This window comes from Formica exsecta, unplaced genomic scaffold (assembly GCF_003651465.1).
Source record: "Formica exsecta isolate Colony F162 unplaced genomic scaffold, ASM365146v1 scaffold1414, whole genome shotgun sequence".
NCBI lineage: Eukaryota > Metazoa > Arthropoda > Insecta > Hymenoptera > Formicidae > Formica > Formica exsecta.
Genome location: NW_021848743.1, coordinates 139,641 through 156,996, shown reverse-complemented (window position 1 = coordinate 156,996; position 17,356 = coordinate 139,641). Strand labels below are relative to the sequence as shown.

The following is a 17,356-nucleotide window of genomic DNA, read 5'->3' as shown; positions in this document are numbered from 1 at the left end:
TATCTCGTAATTAATTAAGAATCATTCGAAAAAACTCACTTGCGTCCGCGCTTGTCGTCATCCTTTATACGTTTAAATTATCCGTTGAGTTTTCGACAACGGTGTCGTTTGAGCGACGCGCTCTGATTGGCTGCGCGATCCTTGAGCGCTAGCGCTCCGCGACGCGCATGCGCGGCACGCTTCTCGCTGCAACGCGCGCTGCGATTGGCGCTTGAGCGCTGCCGCGCAAGCGCGCCTTTTTCAAGGCTTTATAATGATACTCAAGTATCGCTCGCGACAAATAAAAATAGTCATTGATGATAAATTCAGTTTAAATAAATAACTGATTTTGCTTTGTGTCTTGTATGTTTATGGGAAAAGTTCTCACGATTTGATTCAGTTGTGTATATCTAGTTTATATATATAATTCTTATATTTATAAAAAGTGAATTATTTAGTTAAAACTGGAACGTATAAGAGGAGCAGGATGGCCTAACGGTTGGTGATGGTTTTATATTTATTTATTTTATTTTATTTATTTATTTGTATTTATTTATTTATTTTTTATTTTATTTGTATTTTTTAAATTATGGTTTTTTTATCCTGGATAATGCTAAAACTGTTATTCGATTTTAATTATGTTATAAAACTCATAAAAACCATCTCTTCTTTTAATTTTGACAAAAAAATTCGAAAGCAAAACAATTAAAAATTTCAACATAAAAATAACGATAACTCGAAAACAATGCATTTCCGGACCTATATTCATACCAACTTTTTTTCTTGTTTTTGGGTCCCCAATAATCTCCCGAGCGATTGACTCTCACTTTTAAAACATCCTTTATATTTAAGAAAAAAAAAAAGAATATACTCCGTCTATATATTTTACATATCTATGGCTCGAACCGCAGGATTTATCGACATCGACGCGCGTCGACTCTATACAAGCTCCCTCGTCCGTGACGTGTCCAATCAGAGTCGATCGTGACAGCTCGAAGTTGGCGAGAGCGAGCGTGAGATATCCATGCATATATTCAACGCGAACGGACAAGATCGGCAAATCCGCGAAATCGTGTAGCAACAGCGAATGAGAGAACGCGAGGGGGCGAGAGGGGCGAGGTGCGCGGGGCAGCGTGGTCGGTAGAAGTTGGACCCGTAGGTGTATCGTGACGCGAGGATCTCGTCGGCGTTCTCCGGAAAAGGGACAAAGGCGGTGATCTCCGAACGGACACGAAGACGAAGTCGCGGGGCTGCGAAGAGGTGGAGCGAAGGAGGGGAGTGGTGGGGCGACGGCGGCGGCAGAGTGAGGTTGGTCGGTGCGCGTACGTCCGTGGTTGATATACGTTCTCGTGCTGATTGGTATCGTCGTCGCCCGTCGGTACCGAGGTACAGTTCCAGCGTTCCCGAGGTTCGGAGAGCCGTGTGCGTGTGTGTGTGTGTGTGTGTGCTCGTGCACGCGCGCGCGCGTGGTGGCAAGCGCGGTCGGAAAGAGAGAAAGGAGTAGAGAGAGAGAAAGAGAAAGGTGGAAGGGTGAGAACGAAAGAGAGGAAAAGAGTGAGCATAATCAGGGGAAACAATCGACGGCACATAATCCGTCACTGTCTCCGTGACTGTCCGTGAAGTCCTCCGATGTCTAGTGCTGAGGTGGTGGAGAGCTCCGTTGATCCCCCAGCCAAGAAGCGACGCGTTGGTGCTGCCAGCACGACGGGAGGAGCCGACGACGAGCCGACAAACGTGGCGCAGGTAGACATAGACATGGCGAAAAACGGATCTACGAGCTCCGGCGGCAGCGGCAACGGTGGTAACGGCAGCGGCGGCGGCGCCGGAGGCTCCGCATCCTCGAGCGGCAGCGGCCGATCGCCAACCGAGATCGACGAGGGTCTCTACTCGCGGCAGCTCTACGTCCTCGGCCACGACGCCATGCGTCGCATGGCGTCCTCGGACGTGCTAATCTCCGGCCTCGGTGGTCTCGGCGTCGAGATCGCCAAGAACGTCATCCTCGGCGGCGTCAAGTCCGTCACGTTGCACGATCGCGAATCCATGTGCAGTCTCCGGGAACTTGGCTCGCAGTTCTATCTCACCGAGAACGATTTAGGTGAGGGTATGAACCTGCGCGAGCGCGCGCGCGCGCGCGCTCCAACGAGCCGCGTACATATACCGGTCGGAAACACGTGAGATTCGCCAAGGATGAAAAAGGCGCGCGCGCGCGCTTTGATAATTTTGATAGTGCTACGTATCGGCTGTGGAAAGTTTCGAGCATTTTTTTTCGCCGAATTTCATGTAGATTATTCAAGAAAAAACAACTTGGAATGAGAATTGATACATTCCAAAAGAGATGGAGATATATATGTAAAAAAAAAAAACTTCTCCACAAATATTGGCTTATTTTAACTGTACGCTTCTATTTGTTTCGCTTTCAATAATTTAATGCCCAAAGAGATGGTATATTAATAAAATTTGACATAAATTAGACTTTATATTCGATGGCATATTAAATAAATTTGACCCAAATTAGACTTTATATTTTACAGAAAAAAGAGACAAATTGAGAGTTTCGAAAGAAGTACAAGATGATATCTTTTATGTGTTATATTAAGTTTATAATAGTACATCTTAAAATTGAAATTAAATATAGAGGAGAAAAAATAGGAGTAAAAATATTTTATTACTTTAATTTCAATGAATTAAAATGTTGATTTAATGTTATAAATATGCAAAAATGTCTTATAAGTATTTATGACAATAAACATTACGATGAAAGAATATAAAATAAATTTTTCCATATATCTTTAGCATTAAAAATTGAATTTTTCAATTGCTCCAAATTTCTAATTATAAACAAATAATCCATAAATAAATACAAATTAATAAGTTAATAAATTTAAAAAATTGTAGCAATGAAAGGCTATTAACGAATTGAAATAAACCAAGTATGTATTTTAGCATCCAAAAAAGGAGGAGAGAAAAAATTGTAACAAATTGTATAGAAACGTGCAGTTAAAAAAAGCAGAGTTTACAATCGTACCTAAATTATTGGGCAATGGACAATTTTTTTTCCTATTGATACAGAAATAATTATATATAAGATTCTTTTGTTGAACGAAATTAATTTATGAGAACGATACCAGAGGCCTGCCTCTAGTCTCGTTGATAAATTCGTGCAATCTGAAAGGATAATCTCTAGGACGATAAGATTTAAATCGAGATAATGCAATATATATTGTTTGGTAAATTTTAATTTTACACCATTAAACCAAAGTTGTTTTTATCTTCACTATTTGTACTAAAATACCATAAAGTGCGCGCGCACTACTGCAAGTCATCATGAAAAGATCGTCTTGCATAGTATTGCTTAAGTCATTTCGTAACATGTTCTTTGTTTTATCTATCTCAATTAACAGATATCTACAGAATGTATGATAAAAAAAAAATATTTTGAACATTATACATTAAATATATCAAGTAAAATCAGACATTCATTAAAAAACAAAAAAAAATTGCATTAAATTAATATGAGACTATATTACTATGAAATATAGAACAAAACATTGAATTTGAATTAAGAAATATTTAGGCCATGTATATATAATCTATGGTCAAACAATATACTGTCATATTAATTTTGAGATTTAAAAATATTTATTAAAAACCTATAATTAAAAAATATTTTTTGTTAAAATATTATTATTATATTTATATATTAATTATTATGGTTACTCTAATGTTTTCAAACTAAAACAATGACTAAAACGAATAAAAGAATCGATATGCTAAAATTAAATTTGTTCAACAGGTAAAAATCGCGCGGCCGCATGCTGCCAGCGCCTGTCGGAGCTCAACAACTACGTGCCTACCCGTCATTATTCCGGTGACTTGACCGAGGCGTACCTCCAGCAGTTTAAGGTCGTGGTGCTGACGGAAACGTCGCTGGCCGAACAACTGCGCATCTCACGGATCACCCGCGCCAACGGTATCGCCCTCATAATCGCCGACACTCGTGGCCTCTTCTCCCAGGTATTCTGTGACTTCGGCGACACTTTCACGGTGGTGGACATGAATGGCGAGCCGCCGGTGAGCGCGATGGTCGCTAGCATTTCCCGCGACAACGAGGGCGTCGTCACTTGTCTAGATGACACTCGCCATGGTATGGAGGACGGTGATTACGTGACATTTTCCGAGGTGCAGGGTATGATCGAACTGAACGGTTGTGAGCCGATCAAGATCAAGGTGCTGGGACCGTACACGTTCAGTATCGGTGACACTTCCAGGTGAGACATGTGTAGTTGTAAGTGTGTTCATTATTTCTTGCAAATTTATTATATTTAATTGTCCAATCTAAAGGGAAAGAATTACTCGATTATATAAAAATATCCTACATTTTCTCTCTGTTTTCAATTGTGACAAATATTGTCAAAATTTAAGTCAGATTTATATTGTCAAAATTTAAGTCAGATTTATATTGTCAAAATTTAAATCAAATCAACCAAGCTTTGCACTCTGCCAATTTTTCTTTATTTTATTTCTGTAATTAACAATTAATGCATATAATAATTATAATACTATTACAATACATATTATTTTTAATAATATTTGTTTCAATTTAACGAGATAGATCTAAGATCAGGATCTAATCAAACAAACCGAATATCTCCAGGTTCTCCGAGTATTCACGTGGCGGTATAGTGACCCAAGTTAAGATGCCGAAAACTTTATCCTTCGCGCCGCTGGACGTGGCCCTGAAGAAACCCGAGTTCCTCGTCACGGACTTTGGTAAATTTGATTATCCGGAACAACTGCATCTGGCCTTTTTAGCGCTACATCAGTACAAGGATAATAAATGTGCGTTGCCGCGATCATGGAATCAGGCAGATGCCGACGAGTTTATCACCATCGCTGAGAAGGTCAAGGATAAATACGGTTTCGATACCGAGATCAATGGTGAACTGCTGCGCACATTCGCCAAGGTATCCGCCGGCAATCTAAACCCCATGAACGCCACAATCGGCGGTATCGTCGCTCAGGAAGTGATGAAAGCTTGCTCCGGCAAGTTCCATCCCATATATCAATGGCTGTATTTTGACGCCATCGAATGTCTGCCCGTCGATTGTTCGGAACTCACCGAGAAGGAGTGTGCTCCTGTCGGATCCCGCTATGACTCTCAGGTACAGTAGAATGGGCGATTATATATAATTAAAATTCTTTCTTCTTTCACACACACACAGACACATAAATAAATTTTTAGAGAATTTAAAGAAAGTTGAATGTTAGACGTGATTCGACAAGTTTATAAACCAAAGTATTAAAAATTAACTTTAATTGTTTGATAATTATTAATTCGATTATGTTTCTCTTTTAGGTGGCTGTTTTTGGCAAAAAATTCCAGCTCAAACTCGGAAATTTGAAATACTTTGTAGTAGGTGCCGGTGCGATCGGTTGCGAGTTACTGAAAAATTTTGCAATGATCGGCGTGGGTGCGGAAAATGGTTGCGTTACGGTGACTGATATGGATCTGATTGAAAAGTCCAATTTGAATCGACAATTTCTGTTCAGACCGTCGGATGTGCAACAATCCAAGTCATCGACTGCGGCCAGAGTCATCAAAGGCATGAATCCGTATATGAATGTGGTCGCGCATGAGAATCGGGTATGTCCGGAAACGGAAAAGATCTATAACGATGATTTCTTCGAAGTGTTGGACGGCGTGGCGAACGCGCTCGACAATGTAAATGCACGCATCTACATGGATCGTCGTTGTGTGTACTATCGTAAACCTCTACTAGAATCCGGCACCCTCGGCACTAAGGGCAACACCCAAGTAGTAGTGCCATTCTTGACCGAATCGTATAGCTCGTCACAGGATCCACCGGAGAAGAGCATTCCGATCTGTACACTCAAGAATTTTCCCAACGCCATCGAGCACACCTTGCAGTGGGCTCGCGACAGTTTCGAGGGACTGTTTCGTCAATCCGCGGAGAACGCGGCACAGTACATCTCCGATCCACAATTCATCGATCGGACGCTCAAGCTGCCCGGTGTGCAGCCTCTTGAAGTATTGGAATCTGTTAAAACGGCCTTAGTCGACGAGAGACCGAGCACCTTTGCCGATTGCGTGGCTTGGGCTCGTTGTCATTGGCAAGAGCAGTATAGCAATCAAATCCGTCAACTGCTGTACAACTTCCCGCCGGATCAGGTGACCTCGAGCGGTCAACCATTTTGGTCCGGCCCGAAACGTTGCCCGGACCCATTGACGTTTGATGTTAATGATCCCCTACACATGGACTATATCATGGCTGCCGCCAATCTCAAAGCCAAAGTTTACGGAATACCTACAAATCGCGATAGAGATATTGCCGAAATTCTCGCAATTGTCAAAGTACCGGAATTTACGCCCAAGTCCGGCGTGAAGATCGCTGAAACGGATTCACAGGTAAAAAATAGATTAATGCTTCGAATAATTCTTTGAATGAGCAAAAGTTTTGATTTTCTATATAAGTGTTATTCAAAATTCTTGAAAATCTTCGAAATTTCGTGTCAATGTTAAAGTATTCGAAATCAGGAATTTTTGATCGATATAATTTTATAGAATCAAAAAAAAGGAGATTGAAAAATCGGCTCTATGTTTGCAGGTGCAAGTGTCAAACGGCAGCGGTAACATCGATCACGAGCGACTGACGCAGTTGCAAGAAGAGTTGCCAAAGATGGAGGAATTAAACGGCTTAGCAATATATCCACAGGATTTCGAGAAGGACGACGACACCAATTTCCATATAGACTTCATCGTTGCAGCGTCAAATCTGCGCGCTGCCAACTACAAAATCTCACCGGCCGATCGGCATAAGAGCAAACTGATTGCCGGCAAGATTATCCCGGCGATTGCCACCACTACTTCAGTAGTGGCCGGTCTCGTCTGTCTAGAGCTGTACAAGCTGACGCGCGGTGTTCGTGATTTATCACTGTACAAGAATGGCTTCGTGAACCTGGCGCTACCGTTCTTCGGTTTCAGCGAGCCAATCGCTGCCCCTAAGCTCAAGTACTATGACATCGAGTGGACGTTATGGGACCGCTTCGAAGTGAAGGGCGAACTGACGCTCAAGGAGTTCCTCGACTACTTCAAGGAACGTCACAATCTCGAGGTGACTATGTTGTCGCAAGGTATCTGCATGCTGTATTCATTCTTCATGGCAAAACCCAAGTGTCAGGAGCGCATGGGACTGCTCATGTCGGAAGTGGTCAAGAAAGTGTCGAAGAAAAAGCTGGAGCCGCATGTGCGCGCACTCGTGTTTGAGTTATGTTGCAACGACGAGGACGGGAACGACGTCGAGGTGCCGTACGTGCGCTATACTCTACCCTGACTCGCCCGCGCAACCTCCGATCGCGCCAGATGATGTCTACTTAACTAAGACACTTTTAGCCGGCGTACATCTAGTGATTTCTACAAATTTCTATTTTACGACGATGTAATACACAGAGGAGACGTTACCGCTGCCGATCCTCGTCTATGAACATCTGTATGAGGCACTCTCTTTCTTTCTGTATTTTTCTTTTGTATGTTCATTTCTTTTTCTTCGTTCTGTCGCATCCGACAGAACGTTTCTACCGCCAGCACTTAGTAGTAGTAATTTCAAGTAGCAAATGCGCCTGCAAAGTCGAATTTTTTGATTTGGTTAGCGAATAAGATTAGATAGAGTGAGCTTTGTCTCCAGGTTTTCTTGATCAGTCATTACTAACGTGCTGAATTATAGTATCAAAGGTAAAAAATCAAACAAATTGCTTTCATTCATATATTCTTTCGAAATAAACATTGGGACAAGTGCCTATTCCTATATTTTCCTATAAAACATTTTATTTCTGTGGGATATCCTTTTTTTTAATCTGTGAAAAACATAGAGAAAATAATTAAAAAGTTAATTTTTTTTTCAATTGATTTTTTTTTTTATTACGAATTACTAATTTTGTAAACTTATATAAATCGACAAATAAATTATTACCAAATTTAAGATAGATTATAAAGAAAACTGTATTGCAAATTTTTTACTTATCTTGATATTTGCAAAAATAAAATCACGCTCGATTTCTCATTTCTGATATGATAACCTAGTACATATAATTGCAATGACTAATCTGTGGAACCTCCCGATTCAGTTTCCTAGTTAGTTTTTAAATTTTGTCTTCTCTTTGCTGTATATTTTATTTCAATCAGTTTGCTCACAATACGCTATAAAGCGTCGCGATCGAATACAGAAAAGAAGAAGAAAAAGAATAAGTGAAGTCGCGTATGATAACCCAAATTTCTACAAGAAAAAAAATACAGTTCGATTTGCGTAGAAAATCTTTAACGAAGCGATTACTCTTTTCTAGTTAATTATTACATACAGACATATATACACATACAAATACACATGTTATATTGTATAGAATCGGGTGTAAATTAAACTATAGGTAAAACGAATATTCGAGAATCTTTAGACCGTTATATATTATTAGCTCAGTCTTTAAACGTAATTTCATAGAGAGATGTGTGAATAATCAGTATCGAGTTTTTAATTGACGCGGTATGCGCGCGATCTTGCCTCTTACTCTTCTCTTTGTATTTCTTGCAAACAATTTGCTATTTCAATAGCAAGGGAACAATTACTTGACACCTTTCTTTTCTCTAATTCTTTTTTAATTTTCTCGCTAATCCGAGATTCAATACACGCGTGCAGTAAGAGTTTATATAATTGATATAATTACGTTCATTTAATTTATCTGCTTTGCAATGTCTTTCTCGAATAATAATAATAATAATAGTAATAATAATATAATAATAATGGATAAACTATTGGCTAAGGCTGGTTGTTGTTACGACGGATACACTGCATTTAAATTTATAAAAAGATGTCTTTGAAGGAAAGAGAAGCGGCCGTAGTCGCGAGAGAACCCATCACTTTTTCTCGCGGATATATTTATAAAGTAGCTCGGCTAATTTTTTTAAAAAAAAAAAAAACTCCAAAAAAAAAAAAAAAACAAAAAAAAAAAACAAATTGCATACATTATAGAACTCTAGACCAAGGGAGATAAACAAAAATGAAAAAAGGAAAAATATTTTGTTAATTTTAGGATATAATGCGGATATTTATTATGTATCATTTCTCTCGTCAATAGATAACAAATAGATGTGTTTGGATTTCAAGAAGTATGAAGTATAATAATGTGAAAATAAAATGGGAAATATCTTTGTGTTTTATTTTATAATTACCTTTAAAATTATAAGTGCTCGGCAATTTCGTTTCGATAAATAAGCGCAATATTTGAAAGAGATGATTGAGTAAAATATAATTTTTTTTTTCGAACGCAAAGAAATTTAAATCGATATAATTAGCAAGTTCACTTTTTTCTATAACATAAAAAGGTAATTTATCATATCTTACTGTTCTCCTCGCGAATCAATAATCATCACTTTCTCACGTATTGATAAAACTTATCGTAACTGTGACAGGGTTTTTTGCGCATGCGCGACGATAGTGACAGATCGGTGATTTTTGGATCTAGTGTCATCGATGTCACGATCATTGGCTGTCCGAATGTTGATCTCTAATGAAACTTATCACTAGCTTTACGCGGCAATGCAACCTAACCTAACCTAACCTTTTCACAGACAAATCACAAAAAAAATGATATTATACCTGTAGTATGTATGTGAATCGAGGCCGTTTTTTTTTGAGGTTATCACGCGCAACGCTTGTCACCTGCAATAAGTTGCGTTGAATACCGTCAAGTATCACACGATGGAAGTGAAACGCCCAATTTATATTTGTTCCCTGATTTTAATTTTTTATTTTTCAACCGTTATTTGCGAAATCGAGCCGCGTTATGACGAGAAACTTCAATTACTCGCGACATCGACGGTGAGTTTTCTCGATAATCTTTCAAATCTTTTTGGCTGTAAATTATTTAAAAAAAAAAAGCTAATTATTGAAAAAAATTCTATTAAATTAGCAGGAAAATATTTAAATGATTTTGATGCGTTTAACTCTTTTAAATTTTAAGGAAAACGTTAAAAGAAATTCCCAAAAAGCCCCTAAAATCTAAATTTTTTAAAAAAATTAAAAAAAAGATCTTAATTTATAAATATTTAGATTCTAAAAAAACTGTATCTCACAAAACCAAATACTCTTGTTTTAACTTGTAAAATTTTTTTAGAAATCGCCAGAATTTGTGTCCGAGAAGCCGCAGGATAGATTAGGCTTTTTGCATGCTTTCATAGCATCTTTGTCGGTGATCGTGGTATCGGAATTAGGCGATAAGACATTCTTTATCGCTGCTATAATGGCAATGAAACATCCAAGATTAACTGTATTCGCTGGAGCGATAAGTGCCCTTGCACTAATGACTATTCTATCAGGTACCATTAATATATATATAAACACACTTTTTCAACAATTTTATGGAAATTATTTTTAAATAGTTTCGCATATAGACAAAATCTAATCTATAATCTCTATAGCAATTTTTAATAATAATAATAATAATAATATAAACTTATCTATATCTAAATATATTTGTGTTTATAAAATTGTCATCTTGCATGAATTCTCTCTCTCTCTCTCTCTCTCTCTCTAACTAGTACAATGCTCTTGATATTTTCAGTGACCATTATTGGTGGAGTGGTATTTTTAGTATTTGCCCTAACGGCGCTTTTCGTCAATCCCGTGGAAGACGTTTGAAGATCATCCTTAACTTACTCCGAAAATTTCTACCAGTATTTACTTTCTGAACTTTGTATATCGTGTATCATATTGCATATGAGCGTATTGTATATTTGTGTACAGTATGATTCTATACTCATCTTTTTACAGAATCACAACGTTAACTAAGAATTGGCCAGTTCCGGCCAAAGAACTGTCTTCTTAATAAATGTGGTAGATAATACATATATGTATATGCATATATACATATACATATACTTATATATAGATATTTGTGAATATAGCAATGGAAAATATATCTTAATTGACAATTAGATATTATATTAATGTCTGTGCAAATGTACATAAAATTATCAGTATTAATTGCAAAAATCATCAAGATGCCGCGTATTTATATCAAAATTAGAAAATTTTATTATTATTTCATTATTGTTAAAATATGTTCTATATATAAAACAAACATAATTTAATCATATTTTGAATAGTTTTGACTAGTATAACGATAACTGATAATATCAATATAGAGCATTTAGAGCGTGGAAATCCTTGCAGTACAATGATACTTTAAATTTGCATATCTAATTTGTCGGCTTATACAAATATGAAATATATTACTGAGTCGTACTTCATACGTAATAATTTTACCGTTTCTATTTATATATATCATTTGTAAGATATTGAAGAAAAGTGGTTTTTTATCATATAGGGGGGAAGAGAGAGGACAAAATGATATAACATAAAGGGGGAAAAAAAAAATAAAACATACTAACAAACAAAATAATATTGTACAAAAATAATGCTGTATAAATGAGACTTGATGATGAAACAGAAAGAATGTAATAAAAGGAATGTTCATTTTTTTTAAATTAAATAAATAGAAAATATAGATAGAGTTTATAAGTTACTATCAATATGCGATATCGAGAGAAACTATTTAGAGAAGTCTATTTTAATTATGTATTGTAAAAGAGAAGCTTATAATATATTGAAATAAATAAATATTATAAAATAGGAATATTATAAATATTGAATTGTTCCATATGGAAATCACAAAGTAATGTATGAGTTTCCTAGTGTTTCCACAAATTTGTAATGTGATTTAGAAAATCGTAAAAACTAAAAACAAAAGAATGTTTTTCTAAACCTGTAATTTTCGAAATCCAACATTTCATATGCAAAACGATTTGATATGGAATATTGTAGACAGACGAAAAAAAAACCATTCAAGAGTTTGTGTCCATATACAAGTTCTCTTTCCTTGTGAAACACACGTTTTACAGTTTTGTCGAATATCACTTTTATTAGTGCATATATATACATGTTCTATTTACACTACAGAATATGTCTTCGGAAAAAGCGGTAAGTTCTCAAATATAGCAATTTCGAGTCGTATACTCGTAAGATATTCAGATAGTAAAGCACATCCTAATTTTTTTTTTTGTTATTAGCTACGCTCTCTTCTGTTTTACTTTTCGGGATCAATAATAGAAATGGTGGATACATTTTTCATCGTTGAGCCATAAAAAACTTGTAACTTAAAAATTTTTTAGTCACAAGTATCTCTACAATGATAATTTAATACAATAAAAAAATAATTGCATTATAACTTTAATCGTACTTTGTGCGTGTGTATATATGTGTGTATTTTTCGTTATTACAAATACTTTTTGTAGTATAATAATTAATTTATATAATTCGTATAATTTTTAGAATTTATGTGATTAAGGTAAATAACATATAATTTAATTTATCATAAGTTAATTCGTAATGGACAAATAATTTGTGTAAAACTATAGTATTGTCAGTAAATACGTATGTAATTCGTTAACTCGTGAGATTTAGTTCGTTCATTTGTAACCGAGATATTATTAAAATTGCTCGAGATATTTTTTAAAGTAAAATTATATCGATATTGAAACTTTTAGTTGAATATTCGACATGGATTCTTTTTTTCTTTTTTATCCCTGAAGATTTACGTTTCCAATTTTTGTAACTTTTTGAATTTTTTAGTTATGAGCTTTTTACGGCTCAACGTCACTTTATTACATCGAGCGATGCTATCTCCATAAATACTGAGAGGGATATGATAGAGTTTTGCGTCTTAATAAATAAAACATCGCTGTTATTTTCGCGAAACCTCCTGTGTGTTTTTTTTTACCTTTCATGTAAAAAGACGATACTTATTCTCCACAATGGAAATAAATATTTCTAATATTTTTGCAATTGGATTATAAAGAAATAAAAAAAAAAAAAATATTCGTTATCTTTATAGATCTCTCGCTATTTCGTGCGATGAGATACCACGAGATATAAAAAATCGCATTGATATCTATCTGAAAATTAATAATATCTTGTATTGCAAGATTGCGTGCAAGATTAGATAGGATAATGTTCGTCTAATGTTAACGCGCGAACTTTATCAATTTTTTTCTTAAATGCAATTTTCTCGGATACATCCGAATATTACAAAGTATCGAAGATGTTTAATGACATATTGTCCAAAAACTTTTTTCTTTTGCTAGAATGGAAGATTTCGCAAAAATAACGATGACACATAATGATAACAAAATTGATCGTTTTGAAAAAAAAAAAACGAACAAATTTATTTAGAGGACAATGCAAAATCTTAAGTTAAACAACATAAAATAAAATCAGATTGCGCGCGATACAATATGATGCTCGCGGAATCTTGCAAACTTCGTATATATACCGGGTACACCGGACTACATAGTCGAGATCTTACGTAAATAGTAACATTATTATCAACTATACATAACTGCTGAGGAAAAAGACAAATCATATTCATCATTAACACGCACGCAACATTATCATTATATTATGGAAACGTAATATAAAACGCTGGATCGTTACGATGTACAATGTCTGTTCGATGTAGCGTATATATCTAACGGCGCAACTACATTATCATGTTCTACATTTGTTCAAGTCTTCTGCTAACGATAAATTAATGACAAATGACCGATATTAATTCATCGAGAATAAGTAATCAGACTGTCTCGTACGAAAAAAAAAAAAAAAAAAAAAAAAAAAAAAATCTTTATCGAATACTAAACAAAAAAAAAAAAAAAAGTCTCTCGAAAAAAAAAAAAAAAAAAAAAAAAAAAAAAAAAAAACATTTATACACAAAATGACTCGCTTCAATCGAAAATAATCAGCGGTGGACAATACGGTGGAATCGATTGTTTCAAGAGACGCGAATAAAGATTTCAGACAAATATTTCTTGTCTTACACATATATATATATGTATGGTGTCGCTTACCTAATTAATATACTTTATGCATGATCGTTCACGGTGGATTCGACTGGGAAGAAGTCATTCTACCATGTGCTTCGAGGACTCGGAGTTTCTCGAGCCTGTACATCGGGTCCATCATGTCTTTTTCATCGGAAACCGCTGCTAGAGATTCGGTGGTTTCTGTTTTATTTAATTTATGTCAGATTCCAAGATTTGAAAAAAATTCTGTTTTTTATATCGCATCTTCTCTTTTATAGATCTTTATTTATGCATTTGATCGTTAAGTAACAACGTGTGTTTTATTAATATTAATTGTCTTACACCCGCAACAATTAATTAATGAAATCAATTACCATTACTTACCCATAGAATATTGATTGTTAGCTTGCGACAGAATGTTCTGGTTTTTTCGCGCTTGATCAATCTCCCTCAGTCCCTGTTCTATGAAATCTTGGAAAAACTGATGAGACTTGACCAGAAATGGTTGTACATCAGCTTCAGGGTATTGAAGTTTGAAATCATACAGTTGGACTAAGCCCTACAAAAAAAAAAGAACCAAACCAACTGTTTAAAAATGTATATTGAATTATAAAAATATTATTAAAAGCTTGAAAGAGAATATTTAAGAAGTACATATCAGCCATTTTGAATTAAAACGATAGAAGCGAGAAAAGATATGTGTAAATATTCCGTATAAAATATTTTATAATTATGACAATTTCGGAATTCATGCTATACATTAAAAAAAATTAATTTTCATATGTATATACATACTTCCTGCATGTGCTCCTTTGACCCGATTTTCTTAAATATTTCCGCCAATTGTTGACGTGTAGACTTTGACAGGTGTTTCTGCGTCCTTCCCGCGTTATTAGATTTGGGCATCACTTTCGCTGTGGCATTAATCTCATCCGGTTTAAGGCTCTGTTTAAGGCAAACGTCGCTAATTAATTTCCATTATCTATTATCTGACATCTATACGTAATAAATAATCCAATGTTAATGATATAATTAATGTAATATATATTCTTTCATAAAATGGAACATATATACGTAAAAAGCAATGAAAAACTAACCGCGATTAATCTTATTAAGTAAGCATGTAACTCAGATTCGTTAGTGTTGTTTATCAATGTCAAGTGATTAAGTATCGAGCTGCCTTTTACTCTGGTCATACTGTGAAGAACTGTCTTGACTGTCCGTAATGGAGTATCGGACTTTCGCTTCTTCCACCATGTAGTGGGATAATCCTGTAAAAATTGAAATTTTATATATATAACCAATCTTTAGAAATTAAAATATAAATATATTATAAACGAGTTATTAAGAATAATAAATAAGTTATTAAAATAATAAGTTATTAAAATAATTTTTTTATAAAATACCATCTCATTTCAATAACCAGACATTGCACAGATAAGAAGCCATATTACCTTAAGGAAACGATGTACTTCCAAAAGTATCGTATCGTAATCCAAATCAGCGGCCCAATTCGACATTGTTTTCACTATCTTCCATAAACACTTCATTACTAGCTCCTCGTACTTTGAGGGAACATTCGATTCGGCGCAAGAATGAAGTAGCTTGATCAATACACTGGAAAAGAACGCGATAAAAATAGATTATAAAAGAAATTAAGATGAATTTATCAAATTTCATCAATTTGTCTTACCATATGATAGTGGTGTGATTGGAATTGTCGATAATTTTCACCATGATGTTATTGATTACCCTATAATACGCTCCAGCCTGATTTAAATGCTCCAGCTTGTTCTCGGCCAATAGGCTTATCATCTGATCTACCAATTCTTTTAAGTGGATAAAAGGTACATTCTTCCCGAGAAATCCAGTATCATAGAACTGAAGAGAAAAATCCTTATTAAAATCGCTAATTGATACTTATTAAGATCTCTAATGCACAAATGTATTTCTGAAATCTTACTAATATATCTAATAAATTTTACTAAAAGCTTGCATTGAAATATGTTGTTGAAATGCTTTACACTTTTGATTTAATAAAATCATTTATCAAAATTTCTTATCAACATCTCTTATATTGAAATATTTTATACTTATACAGCATGTTTTAATTTTTTTTAATGTGTTATTATAATTGCTAGTTAAAATACATAATTCGCAAAATAATATACATTTGAAGTAATAATACTCACCACGAGTATAATAAGGAATGTATTTCTGAAACCTCTCGACACATCTGCATTTTCTTGACGTAACGGATATGTCTGTAATAGCTTCAGTTGCATGTTTATCGACCCGATAAATTTGTCCTCCTTGGATTGCAAGGTAACTGCTTGATGGGATTTTAATAACTGTAATGTAGAAATATTATATAAATATTATATAAGTATCTATACACATATACAGAAATTCAGGAAAAAAAACTTAAAGATTCTTAAAAAATTTTCTATTTTATGACTTATTTTGTTTCAATTCATGGACAAGAGAGGCTAGACTGTTAATCTAGCAATTCTGATTATGTTGATGCAAAATAGATTTTGAAAAGACTATGGTACATTGATAACTACACATTAAAAACAGTAGATACAAACATTTTCAATCGCATTCATGGACTGTATTGCAGTGGGCAAGTCCATACTGGCCATAGACAAGATGTTACGCTCTAGTGTATCATCCTTACTACTAGTAGTAGCAGGTGATACAACAGACGACGACTTCGATACTAACATTTTCGGCGGCGAAATCGGTATCATCCTAAAAAATTTCGACATAGAAAATTATTAATTTATTTAATAAATAATTAAACATATTAAATATTTAATTATATTATATAGTAAAATAATAAATTATTTAATTAAATAAATAATGTATTAATTATATTTTAATTAATATCTATTAATCTACTAATTTCAATATTAATTTTCTCATTAAGCTTTAGCTTACTGTATCTTAGGCGGGTTCAACATGTTCACTGGAGGCTCGTTCAGATCTGATAAACTGGGTTCTGCAAGTATCGGATTACGACATTTTACTGGACCTTCAATCTTCTGCAGGAATTCCATGTCCAGCCCAAATGGACCAGAGGGAACTTTTAGTTGAGTTGAAGTAGGAGAATTTCTGGAAAAAAGCAAACGCATTCTTTATAAATAGGTCAATAAAATTTGAAATGTAAGGAAATAACGTATACAAATCGAAACTCTAATATTATATTACTAGCAGATATGTATAACAGTATTCATTATTTTAGCTACCTACATCTCTAATTACCATTCATACTTCCACAGACACATAAAAAAGTATTATCACTATAATAATGTTTAAACAGAAGGTTCTGAGATAAAAATATTTTGGCATATATAAATATATTTTCAAATATACATATATATCTATGTATATATATATATATATATATAAGATTCTCAAACAAAAAGTTTTTATATAATAGTAAATTAA

At 34.6% G+C, this 17,356-nt stretch overlaps 3 protein-coding genes across 8 annotated transcripts in view; 2 read left to right on the top strand and 1 right to left on the bottom strand.

Annotated features, from left to right (window-relative positions):
• Window positions 1-931: 931 nt before the first annotated feature.
• LOC115246219 (ubiquitin-like modifier-activating enzyme 1) lies at window positions 932-8,879 on the top strand. The gene is made up of 5 exons (XM_029824907.1): window positions 932-2,074; window positions 3,773-4,247; window positions 4,634-5,141; window positions 5,336-6,406; window positions 6,606-8,879. The coding sequence occupies exons 1-5, from the start codon at window positions 1,609-1,611 to the stop codon at window positions 7,329-7,331; spliced, it is 3,246 nt and encodes a 1,081-aa protein (XP_029680767.1). The 5' UTR covers window positions 932-1,608; the 3' UTR covers window positions 7,332-8,879.
• A 680-nt stretch (window positions 8,880-9,559) lies between these two features.
• Window positions 9,560-13,722, top strand: LOC115246230 (transmembrane protein 165). The gene is made up of 3 exons (XM_029824928.1): window positions 9,560-9,866; window positions 10,162-10,416; window positions 10,563-13,722. The coding sequence occupies exons 1-3, from the start codon at window positions 9,747-9,749 to the stop codon at window positions 10,683-10,685; spliced, it is 498 nt and encodes a 165-aa protein (XP_029680788.1). The 5' UTR covers window positions 9,560-9,746; the 3' UTR covers window positions 10,686-13,722.
• A 50-nt stretch (window positions 13,723-13,772) lies between these two features.
• The window catches only part of LOC115246221 (protein mini spindles), a 14,500-nt gene continuing 10,916 nt past the window's right edge, over window positions 13,773-17,356 (bottom strand). For 3 of the 6 annotated variants that reach the window (XM_029824911.1, XM_029824910.1, XM_029824914.1), the window contains 9 exons: window positions 16,847-17,020; window positions 16,495-16,657; window positions 16,096-16,254; window positions 15,597-15,784; window positions 15,358-15,520; window positions 15,001-15,174; window positions 14,699-14,848; window positions 14,288-14,462; window positions 13,773-14,104 (listed from right to left, as the gene is read on the bottom strand). In XM_029824911.1, coding sequence (XP_029680771.1) covers window positions 13,977-14,104; window positions 14,288-14,462; window positions 14,699-14,848; window positions 15,001-15,174; window positions 15,358-15,520; window positions 15,597-15,784; window positions 16,096-16,254; window positions 16,495-16,657; window positions 16,847-17,020 — 1,474 coding nt within the window. In that variant the 3' untranslated portion in view covers window positions 13,773-13,976. Of the gene's footprint in view, window positions 14,105-14,287; window positions 14,463-14,698; window positions 14,900-15,000; window positions 15,175-15,357; window positions 15,521-15,596; window positions 15,785-16,095; window positions 16,255-16,494; window positions 16,658-16,846; window positions 17,021-17,356 lie in introns of those variants that run through there. The other 3 variants (XM_029824912.1, XM_029824913.1, XM_029824915.1) reach the window with 3 other exon arrangements.

Coding starts and splice junctions, on each gene's coding strand:
- LOC115246219 (XM_029824907.1), top strand. CDS start 1,609: ATGTCTAGTGCTGAGGTGGTGGAGAGCTCCGTTGATCCCCCAGCCAAG. Junction 2,075..3,772: donor TCTCACCGAGAACGATTTAG/GTGAGGGTATGA, acceptor TTTGTTCAACAG/GTAAAAATCGCGCGGCCGCA. Junction 5,142..5,335: donor GATCCCGCTATGACTCTCAG/GTACAGTAGAAT, acceptor TTTCTCTTTTAG/GTGGCTGTTTTTGGCAAAAA.
- LOC115246230 (XM_029824928.1), top strand. CDS start 9,747: ATGGAAGTGAAACGCCCAATTTATATTTGTTCCCTGATTTTAATTTTT. Junction 9,867..10,161: donor AATTACTCGCGACATCGACG/GTGAGTTTTCTC, acceptor AAATTTTTTTAG/AAATCGCCAGAATTTGTGTC. Junction 10,417..10,562: donor AACAATTTTATGGAAATTAT/TTTTAAATAGTT, acceptor ATTCTCTCTCTC/TCTCTCTCTCTCTCTCTAAC.